Raw genomic sequence first — 16,895 nt, 5'->3', positions numbered from 1 at the left:
TTGGAAGGTCGAACCCGGTGTAACATGGCACGGTCTATCCCAGTAACTATTTCCGACTCCTTTGCTGTCTTCCTCGGTCCACTCCCCAGGAGAAAAACGGAATTTGAATTCTTTTCCCAAGTCTACCTTTTGAATAACGAGGGATTCGAAGTCTTCTTTAACGGCCTGGAAACATCGGGCAAGAATCGGGTGGCAGTGTGCCAAATATCCGTGCAGCGTCCACCCGGAGGGGTCAGGAAATGAGCCCTGAATGACTCTTACAAAGTAATTTACAACCCCCAAAGTTGCAGTGGGTCTAATGTGTTTCTAACGCCCCCTTCTGTGGACTCAGGTCCTGCGAAGAGAAGAGCGCTAAGCTGTTACCTCGCCCCTCAGCTCTATCCTCTAATCTCTTCCCAGGAAGAATTTAATCAGCCTCCGCCTCCGCTCCCTCCCAGCTTGACTCCTGCTGTTTTCTGCTGCTACTGCAGCAACTAGCGAAAATTTCCACCGGAATAACCTGGGTTACTTTGGGTTAAAGCTTATCACCTCCCTCAGTCAACAGTCTGTGCTGGCAAGTAGACCCAAGGCTACTCCATCTTTAGTTTCGGCTGAACTTCTTCTGTCTCTTATATCCAGGAGTGCAGGCATGGATGGCTATTTGACCTGCCGCTGTGTTTGTGTTTGCAAATTTGCAATAAGGAATGCAAATCTTCCTTATTGAGAGTTTAGCATTTTCAAAGTTAGGGTTGTCTCCAAATCAGAGTTTTTACATTTGCTGAGCTGTACCGATAGGTTTGTAAGCCACAGTGAATGTTGATGGATATACAGTATATGAAATTGTGCATTGGTGATAATATGTGGTGGTCTCAACTTTCCCTTTGTTGAGTTTATAGCAGCTGTGGAGATAAAGCTTTGCACCATTATGTCAGTAAAAAGGGAAATTAGGTTCATCTTCCAACAGGGTTTGGACTAGGCTGAGGGTAAGCTGATGAAAATTAGAGGAGTCTGGGCTTTTTGGAAGAAGAATTTAGTTATCCCAGACAGAAAATGCATGGGTGGTGCAGATTTTGCAAACTGATAATAGAGTTGTCATGGCTCATTAAATGAATGCCTGATGTGCATGGAATTGTCCTGGGCTGCAAGGGCAGTCTAGGATAATAAAAGGGTCTTTTTGCAGGATTGTATCTTGTGAAGCAGATATAGAAGCTGTAGGCATTTGTCCCAGTTGAAGACATGCATTTTAGTGCTTATGAGATGTATCCTGTAAAGAGGGAATGTGGTTGTTAGAGGCTGCTTTAGATTAAATAATCTTTATTTGATAGCAGGACATGCACATTTGAGTTCTGTATGTGCTTGCAGAAAAGGTTGGAAGTTTCCTAGGGTTTCCTTGAATTGGTGCCAGGGTGAGACATGCAGGATGTCTCACCCTGACCTAGTTCCTTGGTCAGTGTAAAAGGCAATTTTATTCTTAGTGCAAAAGAAGAAAGGAATACATTTCAGAGACAAATGGTACATATCGCCGGCTCTTAATGGCATTTCTGGTTGGAGCATTTTTTAGAAAAGGTAAAGACATTTTTTCTCTGCAGGGAGCTTGAGAAAATAGTATTTATGTCTGTATATGTGTTATTGATGGGACCACCTTTTTGCACTGATAGTGCCTGTTTTAAATATTGTGTGACTAGATGATTAGGTACAACTGAGCCTTAATCATGGCTATGGAACAAAGCGCTATTCTGCAAAGATGAACTCGATATACCATTCACTGACTGAAGGATGGGAAGCGCTTTCTCTTGCTGCTATAATATTTATCATTTTCTTTTGTTAATTTTTGGTAGTTTTGGTGGTTTCCTCATGCATTTAACGTGTTAAAACATTTAATATTAAACATTTGGGAACTTTCCCTTTGGATTCCTATCTCTCCAGTCTCTTTCACTTAAATGCCCCATACTTCTCCTTTGAAGGACTGTTTCATAGTCCTAGATTTAGAAATAGTTAGGATTTGAATTATTGGTCTTTCCTTTAAAGATAAATTCACATTTGTACCAATCTGCCTAGAATACTTTTTTCTTAAGTTATCCCTGATATTTTTAACCTGTTAGTACTCCTGTTTTTGGTTTGATAAGGACAGGTTGAAGTCTGAACCATGATGTTATTCCATTCTCTGCATGTGTTCTTCGCAAGATCGTTTTTAAATTAAAACAGAATATGAACTATGGACAGTGAGAGTTATATAATTTAATGTCAATGGTATGTCATGGTTGGAGAATCCAATTTCCTCCTTGTTTGGATATCCATTAAATCTTGTTAAGACTTTTCAAACACTGTGTAACAATTCTAGAATTTAGGAATGAATTCAATTTCATAAACCTTGACTTGGAAAATAGTTTTATTTTAACAGTTGGTCTGGCTTCCTAGCATTGTTATTTAATCAGGATTGTTACAAATTAGAAATAGCTTAGAACTTTTGCATTATGCATATACCTTATGCAATAGAAAGTTTGAGGCATTGTTTCAAAACATGTATGAGGATTCTTTAACTTGATTGTTCTTTTTTCTTTATTTGCCAAATATTTATATGAGTTTCTTTAATTCTAAAACAAGTGAAGTTCATTGTTTAGGAACTTAGTGAATTATTCAATTATTTAGGAACTTAGTGAAACTGATTCTCATCGACATTGAAGATGAAAGACTGGATAGACTATTCTTAGATATTCTTGGACATTTTCAATATATTGTTGTATAGAATCTGGAACTTATAGAAAATATTACAATAAAAATGATATATAATATCAGTGCTTTTGAGTTTGTGGAAAGAATGAGGAAAACTGCAAAAAATCTTTTTTTAAAAAAATTGAGAAAGGGGGTAACATTGTGATAGGCATTGGTAGGGAAAATGTCTAATTTTCTAGTCTTTAGCAATAAATATTGTTTATATTAGTCAAGTTTATAACAACATCATAAAATAGATTTAAAAAGAATACTAGCAAAGTAGAACAGATATCCTTTGTCAAGAATTTCAATTGTATCTAGAGACATAAGAGTGGGAACTGTTTGTTCTCTGTTACTATTTTCTGTGCTGGCAATGCCTTTCTTCATCTTTATCAACCCATTGCCTGAATTTGTATGATATATTTCTAGTGGCTAGATAAGGCCATGGAGATTGGTGCAAACAGTCAAATTAAACTGTACATGATATGGAACTGTTTCCACTGTTTCTTTTTCTTGTAACATAATCTAGAAATTGTGTGGTCTTTTTCTGTAGTGCAAATCCATGTCTACATCAATCAGTGGTTAAGCACAAGTTGTAAGTTGCATAATATGATGATGACATCCACTACATATAGTTCATGTTAATCAGTAAAGAGGCTTAGGACTATGTTTCAAATTAACCTTAAGATACTGTGGTAGATTAATAGATGGGACCTTTTTGTTCCATTATATTTCCTTTATGTAGGTATAGTTTATAGCATATTACTTTTCAAAAACTGATTTAAAAAGAAGTTGTGTAATGTTACAGTTTTGTCCTCCACCCACTCTTTCCTCTCCACAAAAATAATTCTGGATAAAAAGTTCTTATTTCTGTTCTGAATAAATTTCAGTGTAAGAAATGTATAAGCATATTGGGAAGTACCCAGGATTTGATATTTGATATTGCTTGTTTGTTTTGGTACAAGTATTACTGATATAATCTAAATGTTAAAATAAAAAAAATGTTGAGTTTGTCATTCATTTTCTGTGGAAGCTCAAAATAAATCCCCCTTTTTAAAGAAATGCTTTGTTTTCTTATTAAACAGGCAGATTTCAAATGTGTAATACAGTATTAAATAAGAAACTGGGAATAATAAAATTATTTGACAAAATTAACAATCAAATCAGGATGACATACCTCTAAACATTATACAAATTAATATTTTACAATTATGATATAGTAAATAACAATATTACAAATAAATATTTAAAGCATGTTTACATTTCAAAAAATCAATTTATTATTTAAAAATATTACCCTTAGAGGTTCAGCAATAAGTTGAAGAATTTTGGCATACTTTTTATTTCCTTGGCTTTTTTTCCCATTATCTTGTTCTATTTTGTGATGGGCTGAGAACTGGATTAATACTTGTCCCTTCAACACAATGTTTTTGCCAACAAGGAACAGGTTTTGTCCATTTTCCAGTCTGCCCCACTGTCCTGTTTACCATTAAAAATTCTTTTGAAGGTAAAGGAATCTTGCAAATCAATTGTAACAACTGCTAGGAAGAAGTGCCTCTAGTTTCCTCTCCTGCATTTGAATCACTTCTATCAAATCATCAGGATCTTCAAAATCTTAGGATGTTGTTGTTATTGTAATTAGAATGGGCCTAAATTTCTGTAGCTATTGTTACTTCCTTTGCCTAAAATTTCCAACAGGTTTGTATGGTTTCAATAATTTGAAGAAGGCGGAGCCTCCTCGCTGACAGACTGTAGATTGCATCTCTCTGTGGCTATGGTCCGTGCTCTTTTGTTGGAGAGCCCCAATCAGCACGATTAGGGGCTGAAGCTACCTTGGAGGGGCGGCGGAGTAAGGGGAAGACGCAAGCCAGGTTGAGGGGAGCTGCATCTCCCCTCCTGGGCTTGGTCTTTTTCCCCCCGAAAACGACTGCAGCGGTGGTTTAAAATGGCCACCCCAAAGAGAAGGACTCAGATGGATTAAGATTTGTGCAGGAGGGAAGAAAGAGTTGGATAACATCTGAACCGGGACAATTGGGCGATGCAACTAAACAAAATACCCCGGGATTAAGGTAACATGGAATTTTTAAGAAAAAAGTGAGCAGCAAAATTACAAAGGGACAGGAAAAAAAATAAGAAAATATTTCTGACAGCTAAGCGGGGCTTCGAACCGGGAAAGGAAGAAGCCAGAACTAAAGATTTAACTAAATTGGACTAAAATGTTTTGGCAATAAACAGGCATAAAATAAAGCTGGACTTAAGATTTTCAAAAAATAATAATAATTAAGTTTACAAATTGGAGATGACTGTGTTGGAATATTGAGGTTCAAAAAACCCTAAATAAAAAAATATGGGAAAAAGGTGAAGACTTTGTATAATGGAGAGTGCTACCGTTTGACAACAACTTGAGCTCAAACAAGGGAAAGCATCGCCTGTTTCTGAATGAACTTGTGTGGATATAATATTAAAGAAATATTGCAACAAAATAAGAATGTTAGAAAGTGAAAGCAGAACTAGGATAAAGAAAAAAGCAAGGAAAGACTGACTGTGGGATTGATTGATGTTTTTGGTATAGACCCTGGGCTGGAAAAATTGAGAACTTTAGAAAATTGAAAGAAGGAAAGTAAAAGTGGTTTTTTTGTGGACTTTAATTATCATAAAATACAAGAGTGTGTAATGATGATATCTCTTCGGGAATTAAAAATGGAACTTAAAAATAAGAGAAAATTACTACAGGAAAGAGGCGAATCGCTTTGTTCTGTGTTAGAAAAAATGGAAATGGCGATTGAAGAACAAGGAGAAAGAGCTTCAGAGGAGGAGGAGTCGACTCAAGGAGAAGACATCTTAAATAGACAATTAACACAAAGAACACTACAAAGAAGTGGGGAAAGAAGGAAGGTTAAAAAATTGAAATTTAAGAAGGCGATCAAAAGGGGGAATACCTGTGAAGTTGGGAAAGGCAGAAAGACCCACCAGAAAAGGGGAAAGGAAGATATTAAGAAAGAGAGGGCTATAAACTGGAATGAGAAAAGATATGGGGAAAAGAGGGGGAGGAGAAGCAATAAGAAGCAGGTGCATGAAATAAAGAAATACGGAAATAGTAAAACGTTGAAAAGAAATTGTTTTTTCAGAGATAATGGTTGATGAATTAAAAAGGGGATTCTGCAGGGTGACAAGGGGTAATAAGAATATTTCTGCAATTAAAAATATTTGGAAAATAGGTAATATAGATACTAATAACTTATTGAAAATCAAGGGAGGGAAATATGCTGCGGAATCCAAATGAAAAAATGTAATGATTATTGTAACTTCTTAAAAATAATGGTTTATTGGGAATCAAGATGAGGGAATAAAGGTATATTTTAACCATTGAGGTGTTACACTCAAAGCAGTAAAAGGGGGGAAACCTAAACTTGTTTTTTTATTCTTTAGTGTTAAAACTTGTACTAATTTAGAATTTATAAAAAGAATGTATAATGGAAAGGGAATATGACAGACTAAAGAACCGACTAAATTAATAAGTCATATAGACTATTAAAAGCAAGGAGAGACATTGGCAACTTCTTCTTCTTCTTATTATTATTATTAGGCAAACACATTGTTTATTTTTATTTTTAAAATAAATATTAAAGGGTTATATTTGAAATAATTGAAATGGAACAAAAAGATGTTTCGATTGAGATTAATGAAAGAAGACAGAATTAATGTGTTTGTTTCTCTTCTTACTGAAAATTTGGAATGGAAAGGGTAATAATAGAATTAAGTATTAAGAATTAAGTATGCATATATAATTGCTGTCATATTTGAATGTAATGGTGATGACCTGGAAATATGTTGTCCACTAAAAAGAGATTTTTGTTTTTATATGAAAAACTGAATAAAATGTGTTAAAAAATAATAATTTTTGACCCATTTATTCACAAAAGTTTAAGGCTAGCCACAGTGACAGGAGAAGACACCTATGCAGTGATATATGACAGTTTGTATATTGTGACATTTGACCCTATATGCAAATCAAGGGCCCAATATCTCCTCCCATCCCTGATAGATCCCTATGAATAAATATCAGCATTATATATCTGGGACAGAGTGAAAATAAAGCTTGCTATAATAGCAGAAGCAATATACCTTGTAAATTAAAATAGTTCAAAAAGAAGACTAACTATTCTTAAAATATTATTTCTAGAAGCAAAGAACCCATACTCCACTTGCTTCAGAAATCTTTTGGGCAGATTATAACAATAAATACAAAAAATTCAATAGAACTATTTTTATGAAATGAAGATAGCTTCTTGGTGACTTTTGTATTGCTTATTCTTATATTTCTTATTCTTCATTTAGGAAACTGATGTGTTCTATTTGCATACACTCTGCTTTCTGTTTTAAGGATATGTAAAAAATCCATAGATTATCCAAAGAATTATAACAGTTTACAACAAAAGTCTCCAAACTTGGCAATTCCTCAGCCAGCTTTGCTGATGTGTATGAATGGAAAATGTTTTTAAATTGAACATTTCATTTTAAATTGAAATGTATTGGTTAGATTAATATCTTGTTATCATTCTAGGAGTTCAGGATGGATCTGTTTCATCCATACAACAATCCTGTAAGCTTTGTCAGTCAGAAAGAGTATGACTGGACCAAGGTCACTCTGTGAGTCTCAACAATTTGTGACTTGATGGTTTTCCAGACTAAGTGTAGTGAAAGTAGGATCAATCTTACTGATGATTATTATGCCAATGATTTCATTTTAGCATATTCTTACAAAAAAATAAAATAAAAAACTGATGGTAACATTAAAGGTGGATATGAGGATGGACTAGAAAAAGAAAATGCTATCTAATACCAGGTTTGTTCCCCCGCCCCCCCAATAGAAATAGTAAAAACTAATTCTGTTAGTTTTCTGTGTTAATTATTGTAAGCTATTGAAGATACTAATATAAGCAGACAAGCAGGCCATGGATGAAATAAGAAAATACTGGCAGATACTGGCTTTATATGTTATTAGCATAATGATTGGCAGCACATACCATCCAGATATTTGGGTCAGACACACAAGTTTTTAAAATAACTGATATGCATCAGGTTGCAAATCACATTTGAATTGGACAGAGTTTCTCATTCATTCAATACTGTTTGATTTTATACCACAATGCAGCATTGTCATATAGAATTAGAAATTAAGTATGATCCTTTGTCATTTTTTGTCCAGTATTCAGAATAAAAGAGATGGTAACAAAATGTAGCAGAAAGCAAAAAGTCTTATTGATATTTCAATAATGCAAATAATATAATGAAAGTGCTATGCCTACAATGCTATTTAGGTATCCTTGCTTAATGGCAGAAATTGGGACTAGAATTTCCATCACAAAGCAATGCAGTCATAAAACTCAACAATCAGCATTTAGCAGTGGAAATTCCATTGTTAAGTGAGTACATCATGTGAGAGCAACTTTCGACTATCTTCCCCATTGACTTTGCAGGGAAGGTAAGGAATTATCACCACATAACCATGGGACACTGCAATGGTCAGAAATCCAAATTAGTTGTTAACTAAGTTGTTGAATCAGAGTTATTAGATGAGGACTTTGGAACAATACTCATCTGAAATCAATTTCTTAGTTTTACTAAGAAAAATAAAGGTAAATGATTGAGGATTGTTATAATGAAATGTGAATTTTATATTAGAATTGAAGTAAATTATCAAAAAATATTTGTGATCTGTTTCAGTGCTAGGTACAGCTATCTTCAATGTTGCTACAGTTAGGAGACAATGGCATATAATTCATAGAGTTCAAAGTATGTGTACAGTCAACTATGCACAAATTATATCTAAGTGAATAAATTGTATGTTTTAATTAAACAACTATTTTTAATATTTTGAATAATGTCATTTTTCTGTATCAGGCAGAAAACTTTGAATTTCAGATCAGTTATTTCATAGCATACCAGAACATTCAGTTTCAGGAAAGCGTTGTTCCATCACTGTTTTTTATTTTATATATAATATTGTAGGGCTGTACATACTTGAATATGGTTATGAAAAAATGCTTTGCAGCTGGAATGTGCACAACTCTCTCTGCTATTCTTAAACCCACTTTTTCAAGATTCCACATGAAATTGAAAATAGGTGCTGCTGCTTTAAGAGCCTCTTGAACTTTGGTAAATCATCTGCTTAAAAGAGCTGCATGGTGAAACTTGAAAAAAGGCTTCCAGTGGTAAGTAGTAGCTGAGTTTGCACTCACATAGGAGCAGTTAAGTGAACTTCATTTCAAAGCACAACAAACACAGTAGTCTGTAATGGGCAAATGACAAAAAAGTATTAGTGTTGTTATACAAACTTAGTCTTATTCATCTGTGTTTGATGAAGTTGCATGTATGTTACAAGAGAGATGGCGCTTGCCATTTTGATTAAAGTATTGGATGCTTTGGACATTGTACAACATGATCCCAATTTTTCTTATGAGAAGTGAACTGGAAGGATTCTAAGATTTAATAGTACAGTTTAATGTGGGCAAAGTGTTGAAAACAAAACAATAAATTCATTGGTGTCTTCAACAGAAGTCTGCTAAATCATTCCAAACATAGCAGAAATAAATCGTATTTCTATCTCTTCTTTTAATATAGTAATATAAGGGTTTTTTTTCTGTCTTTGCATTGGTTATGATGGAAGGGGAAAAAAAGTCCCATACATCTCTTAGCTGGCTTAATCTTAAGGTGCTTCAGTGGGGAATGGACACATTTTAATTTGGTGAACCAAATTTATTACTGTTGTCCGGGTCATTTGGCAATTGAGCCCGCAGAAGAATCTCCCAATCTTCATATCCTTTCCAGCAACTAAATTTGTGGGTTATAATGTCTTCATCTCAGGAATTCTAATATAAGCAAACTTCCTATTCTGAGAACTTTTTAAAATCAGAGTTCTGTGAATCTGAAATCTAGGCTTGTGTTTGCTTTTATCAAAGTAAGTAAACTGAGGTGTAGCACATGTAGGTTCTTTCTTCTCCAGTTGAACTGTAATCCTTTATTTTACTTGGTTTGAACTTCTCTGTAACTTATAGTGTTTAAATATAGCTATGTGTCTATTGTACTTTTTATACTGAAGATTACTTTGAAGACTTTAAGAGTTTTGAGATCTGGGAAAAATGAGAGAAGTATTTATTTAATTGAAAAAGTTCATTATTTAAAATGGCAATAGTATATTTAATGAGATTTAATCACGATAATATAGTTTCAGAGTATTAGGGGATCCATCCGTCCATCTATATTGCAACATAACTTGAAGACCTACGGTTCAGCTGACATACTTGTTCTTAATTTTAGAAGAAATTGCCATTTTGCTTAGTGACTCATTTATGATCATTACTGTATTGAAGTTAAGTGACACTATTTATAACAGTTTAAAAAATGGCTAGGAAAAATATGAGGAAATGAAAAGCATAAGAAAAAATAATTTTCCCATTTTTAACATATAATTAAGCAAAACAAAACTAGCTAATGTAAAAACAAGATAGAGGACTAATCATAATATTAATCATAATATTAATCCCAGCTTCTACTTCATATTTATTTACAGCTTATTTGCATAGGCTCTGTAGACATACTAGGGGTGCCTTCAGCGTGTTACTTAGTTTGAAAGCATACCCATCTACTCAAAAAAGATAAAGATAGATTCAATTAGTTGTGGTGACTGAGCAGCAAAAGATTTGAGACAAGTCTGTATACTCTTATTATTTGTAAATATTAAATAGATATGCTGTTATCTCTGGGAACTCTTAATAGACTGTTGCTGAGATCAGAACTGAAATGACCAGGTTTTATGCATTTAATAAAAAAGTGGAATATGGGAAGGCGAGATCATTTATTACACTTTAAGAAAAGGAGATGTCCATAAAATTATTTATATTGTAATATTTAATAAAATTATTATAAGTGGAAAATCATATGTTGAATTGTTCCCTTCTCTAATTATCTAAGTCTTATCTGTGGCAAATGTTAACCCTTCTCTTTAAAAACTTTAAAGTCTTCTCTGATTTGAATGTTTTCTATGTGAAGGAATTTTTTTTTCAGGGTATATTACTTATGTGAATAGAAATTTTAATTGTCTCTAATAGTCTTATATATGATGAGAATAGGCCAGGGGTGTCAAACTGGAGGCCTGCAAATGTCAAACTGGTGGCCTGTGAGCCAAATGCATCATGTGCAGGCCATGCCCACCCCAGCTCAAGGGAAAATATATGAAATGTCACATGATATCAACATGACACCATGGGTTTGACACCCATGGAATAGGCTAACCCCAATGAATTTGACCATTGCAAAGTCTTGGGTATTTTCCCAGATCAGTTTACAGACAATTTTAGCGCAAAAGAGATATTGATAATTAATTAGCTCTATCCCAAATCTGTTTGTTAAAATAGCAAAATAAGTGGAATTGTTAAAGACTTATTGTTGAGATTTCTTTCTTTAGAAAAGTGTTAAAATTTTGAAGTACTGTACAGATATTAAAAATAATACAGATTCTGTCTATAGACTTTCTGCCTAAGGTAAAGCCAACACCCAAGATCTTCTGTGTTGAAAATTGATATTCTGTGACCTAGCTTGTTAAATTCATTCTTTGATTCCAGTCATTCTTTGGTTCAGTTGGATTTGCTCTAATTACTTCTCCTAATTTTTTTTTAATTTCTTGATTAATAAGAACTTAAATAGGTCTTCTCAGGGTCAGCCAATGAAAGTTAAAGAAACCGAAAGTTTTCTAGGGATCTTACGCAATTTTAAAAAATTAATGAGTATGTTTTTATAATACGCTTTAAAACTTGGTATTATTGGATTTTTTTTTAAAAAAAAGTCATGCAGAGAAATATTTCTTTCCACATTTCAATTTTTTTTAAAAAGTAAACATTGCAATTTCTTCTATTTTTTAAGTTTTTGTTGTGATCTGAAGATTTCTGGAGTAGCCTCATGTTGGTGAAATAAATGAAGTTATAATGTACTTAAAATATCAGAAGCATGATCCTTTTTTAGGCTGGTAGACATGAGCTGTGATCAATTATCAGAATTGTTCCTTAGTAAATTGATATTATAAATTATTTCAGGGAGTGAATTGTCCATCTCCTTTCTCATTGTTTGAGCTTCATTCTGCTTGCTTTATGTTCTCTGCACCTCAGCTTTCTTTCTATGACTTTCTAGTGTTATAAACTAGGGAAATTTCACCTGGCTGATGCTTTGGTAATATAATTTGAAAATATTATATGGTGCTGTAGGTTTTCATTCTGTATTTTTAACAATAAAGTTAGAAGGTTTCTTGGTTTGGGTTTTCTAAACTATATATTTTTCTAACAGAAGAGATGCAATAAAAGGCATCAGATAAATTAAATTTTCCTAGTCTTAGGACTTAGTTTTACCCTGCTAAACAAACAAACAAGAACAGTGAGGATGGATGTTGCCGTTCAGCAGTTTATATTCAATCCACTAGAGAAACCACAACCCTTTTGAATGTCAACTTTCTATGAAGTTGTCAATCATTGTTTGAAAGGTTATTTCTAGTATTAAGGTATTATGGTTTAAACGTAAGGCTATTGTAAATCATAAAATAATGAATACTCATACATATAGGAAAAAGAGGGTGGGACTGGGAAGAATATATTATTTAAATGGATTTTCCTCAGTCTTACACTTTTAGCATACTCAATCTTTCTTTCTGAACTGATGAGGTGCTTATTTAGAATTTTTAGACTGTTATGTAAACTTTCATGAACATGGCCAGTCTCAGAATAGTTATATACTAGGAGGCAAATTAAGTACTGGATTGCAGCCCACTATTCATTTTATTTTCTATAGATTAATCTCAGATTGATGAGGACCTGAAAGACATTTTTAGAAATACAGGCTATGCTTTGCAGTAGGTGAGTACTTTGTAGCATTCCAGCTTCCTGTTCATTTTATTTTAATTAAAAGTCTCTAAAAATAGGTAAGGCAGGGTGGGAAATAAGCACCAAGGATTGTATTTGAAGGGTACGTTATAAGCCTGATACGGCATTGGAGATTCAGGTTCTTTTAATGATATCAACAATTTTATACATGCATCTTTTGTGTTATTAATCAGGCATTAATATGATCAGAATTAGAAAGGTGGTTATTGGCCCTGTGGCTGTTACGGAACTGTAAATTAGATTGTAGAATGCTTTGGATGTATTTCCCAAAATGTAGCATTTGTCTATCTTTTCCCAGGATCACATTGGAATTCTGTATGCACAAAAATTTGTATAGATTAAACAACAAAAGTTCAGTATGTGCACATGATAATCCCTACCACAGGGGTTCTCAGGCCTGCTGCCAGCTTCCCAGTTACATTAATTTACATAAGCAAACAGCGTAAGGCTATGCCATCCATGTGATTAGGATTATGTCTATTCTTGTTTCCAGCACTCATGTAAGGTTCCCTTTCTGTGAGAATGATGTGAAAAGGGATAATATGCAGTTTGAAAAGGCATCTTGAAAAACGCCCAGGTCTTTTATTCGGTTTTCCAGCCTGATTTAGGCTTAGTAATAAAATAAGACACTTGCTGAGTAGTGAATTTGTATTTTGGGTCTATCACTTTATGAGAGCAAATCTGAAGTTTCCACTAACCATATTAACCTTAGTTTTAAGTCTGTGAACTATATAGATCAAAATATAATACTTTATATTTGTGGAATTTATCTTGGAAGTGGTTTTCATGGATATTTCACACTAGCTCTTCAACAATTGCTTGTAAGCATGATTTTTAAATTCATGTGGCTCCACCGAGAAATACCAGTTAAAAATGTAGACAATTTGTAATTAAAATCACTGTATTTATAATTCTGACAGCCATGATCTGTCTATCAAGAGCATTTTTGCTTATAGTAATCAGACATGGCAGTAATATTAGTAATTGTCTAGCAAAGTTGACTTTCTGTGATGGGAAGGCTGTTTCCCATAAATGCTCTCTTGAGTTTAACAAACTGTCATATTTTATGATACTACCTTATATAACAATATTGTAGCCAGAATGCCAATCAGAATGTTGAAACCCAACAGCCATAGACATCAAAAGAAGCAAGATAATGATTGTGACAATGCTGTTGCAGACCCATTTCATTATACACATGTGTCATATTGGCATACGTATAAATGCTTTCATTCATTGCCTCAACCTCCAACTTGCCCTTTATGACTTTCTTGAACAAATGTCAATTTTTAGAACTAAAAAACAATATATTTAGGGGCACTTAACTGTAATTTAGGGTACAGTAAGATGTTTTCCATTATGTTTTTCAGAAAAACTGATACTTTCCTGTCATTTTTACCAGTCTGAGTAGGATTGTAGTATAGTATGAATTTTAGGACCGTATATAAAGACTTATATTTCATTGCATCATCTGTTTCATTAGTTATCTGGTGATACCTCCGCAGCAAAAATTTGATCATTTTGCAAGATTCTCTTATAGTATACTTCCTGGCATTATATTTATTAGAGCAATACCTATAGAAAGGGATGATTTTAATAGATCTCAGTACCTAAGTTTAATATGTTTTAGTTAAAATATTGGGAAAATAATGTAAACATTTCATAAAATAAAAACCATTGCTTATCTAGTTTGTGTAACAGTTCACTTTTATATAGGGCATATTAACATATCCCCACAACATTCAGAGAGAACAGCTTTTGATGCAAACTACGTGATCAGCTGCCAAGTATACACCAGTGACTCACCATGAAGCAATAAAGAAGAGATAGTTTGGGTTTTCTGTGAAAGGTATAATGCTTATATTAAATTCAAGTCAACTACTCATAGAAGGCTAAAAGAGGCTTTACTACTTTTCTTCTCTTTGAAGAAAAAAAAACAAAGCAGAGCTTTACATGCAGGAAAGAATGAGACAGTTTTCTTGCATGGAATGGCAGGAAGCAGTTTTAGGGTTGGCAGTAGGCCATAACTTACTGATTGAATTAAATTCTCTCATACCTCTTGTGTTTGTGGCTAAGGAATGTTGACAGTTGGCTAATTTGGAGAAGAGACCACTCTCTCATTTCTGGAAAAAAAAAGAAAGGTTAAAAATAAAAACATTAAAAATCTATGTTCCGAAGTTTTTATTTCATTGCACATTGTTTTTCAGTATATAGGAATTGTTTAATATAAGTGGTGTGCTGGACAGATTGACAGATCCCCATGCATTTTTTAGGCTTGTAAAAAATCCTGTTAATCATACAGCTGCCAACCTAGGAATTATCTGTTTCTGAAGGTGTTCAAAAGGTAGCTTAAAAGCTTATGGAATGTGTTCTGTATTTTGGCCTGAAATATTTCCGGTACTTCTACTTCTGAATGGTAACCCCATTTGTTCCCTCTCCCCACTTCCTTTTAAGAAATAAGCCCAATACTTAGTTTTATAATATCGGAATCATTTGCTAGTTATATTTTGTTCGGTGCTGCTGTTTGCCAAGAGATATAAAGGAACCTAAGATGGAAACAGATGTTAATGTCCTACTATTACTCATATAAATAGAAGTCCTCTTTTACCTTAAAGCATAAATCTCTCTCACGTATGGCTTATTAATTAAAACCAAGCTTGTGAAACTTCTTGATTCATGAATAAATATACTTCTCCCGATATGAAAAAAATAATATTTCAATAAGCCAAATTAACTAAAGGAAATGTAAAGCAGTTTTTCATTCTGGTAACACAGATCTTTTGTTTAGTCTTCCTTTATTATGAGAAATATTTTATGAAACATGAAACAAAATGTTTTCTTAATGACATACTTGACTTTAGATAGACCAACAAATTACATTTCTGTGTCTATGTAGATAAAGGCTAAGTCGAAAAGATAGACCTCAAAATATATTGATGTTCTTAGTGATCATTCTTATAATTGTTGTTAAAGCATACAAATGTATCATAATCAGTATCGAACAAACTTCATTTTGTATAAGATTTAGTTCTACTTGAAGAAATATGATTGTCCTCTCCATAATTCTATTTCAAACTAAGTGACTGTTTTAGTTCAAACACTCAGTGGATTAACAAATCAAGTTTGCATATTATTTAGATCTTGCTGGACAAGTGGGATTTGTTCCTTCCATTCCAGTTATCAGAAAGATTAACCCTTTACCCCTGGAATTCTAATTGCAGCCATTTGGAAACAAAGAAGCTGTTTGTACAAGATAGTAGCAAATTCATGGTTCATGCCAAGTTGAATGTTTCTCAGTTGAATGGATTTGCAAAGTATTACATAAATTTTGTCTTGCATTACAGGCACCTATAAAGGCAACTTGTGAAGATGGCACATTATGCAAGACTGGATTTCCTGAAGATATTTACAATACAATCGTATCCAAGGGAGTAAATGAAGGACAGCCTCTTCTGAATGGTATTGTTGAACATAAAACTTAACTTATTCTGTCTTACACATGCTGCTCAATTCCTCTGAATTCTGGATTTGATGTAGTGGATGACACTTTAGAAGTGGTAGATTCTAAGAATAACTTATGATCTAGTATCATTGACATAACTTAGAACTTTGAAAACAGTACCTATATTAGTTTTTTTTTATTTTGCAAAGATTGCTAGAGAAGTTTATTAGAATATCCCTTGGGTAATACACTAGATAGAATGTTTTTGTTTAATATGTATTGTTCTCAAGGTCTGTAAGTTTCCTAGAAGTTAGTTATTTATCAGAGAAGAATATTAAGTTTCAAAATAAGTTCCACTACTACATCGGTAACTGATTTGCTTGTCATGTGGCAGACAGAACATCCATAGGAAGTTAAGACTGGGTAATACTTATTCCTTCTGCTTTGCATGCCCTTTTTCTAGAGTAGATATTTTGTAAATTTTGAAAGCTTTTTGTGAATTGTATGCTGACTGCTTCTACATAAGATAGACAAATTCTATACTTGGATTTAAAATACTGCTTCTAGAGAAAATGTCTTCAGTGCTTTTTCCCCTCTACTCATAATTTTAAACCTTGAACGTTTCATGTTTTGGCTGCAAAAAGTCTGCAGAAGTAATGTAGCATTTATTATTGTCGTATAGTTTACAAATGTAATTATATAAATATTATTTTAAAAATAAAACAAAACCTTGTTTGTTCTTTTTCCAAATGCAAGCAAGGATGATAATACACGTATGAATCTGTAGAAAGACACAGACAATCATAACTTTCTCCACTCAGTAATCCTCAAAA

General features: G+C 33.4%; 1 protein-coding gene across 1 annotated transcript in view; it reads left to right on the top strand.

Annotated features, from left to right (window-relative positions):
• Positions 1 to 16,895, top strand: part of CDH2 (cadherin 2) — a 144,313-nt gene that overhangs the window by 1,950 nt on the left and 125,468 nt on the right. The window contains exon 2 of the mRNA XM_026699259.2: positions 15,965 to 16,079. Coding sequence (XP_026555044.1) covers positions 15,965 to 16,079 — 115 coding nt within the window. The remainder of the gene's footprint in view (positions 1 to 15,964; positions 16,080 to 16,895) is intronic.

Source organism: Pseudonaja textilis, chromosome 3 (genome assembly GCF_049901715.1).
Source record: "Pseudonaja textilis isolate UNSWEBS1 chromosome 3, rPseTex1.2, whole genome shotgun sequence".
Classification (NCBI taxonomy): domain Eukaryota; kingdom Metazoa; phylum Chordata; class Lepidosauria; order Squamata; family Elapidae; genus Pseudonaja; species Pseudonaja textilis.
This window is presented reverse-complemented; position numbering and strand designations above follow the sequence as displayed.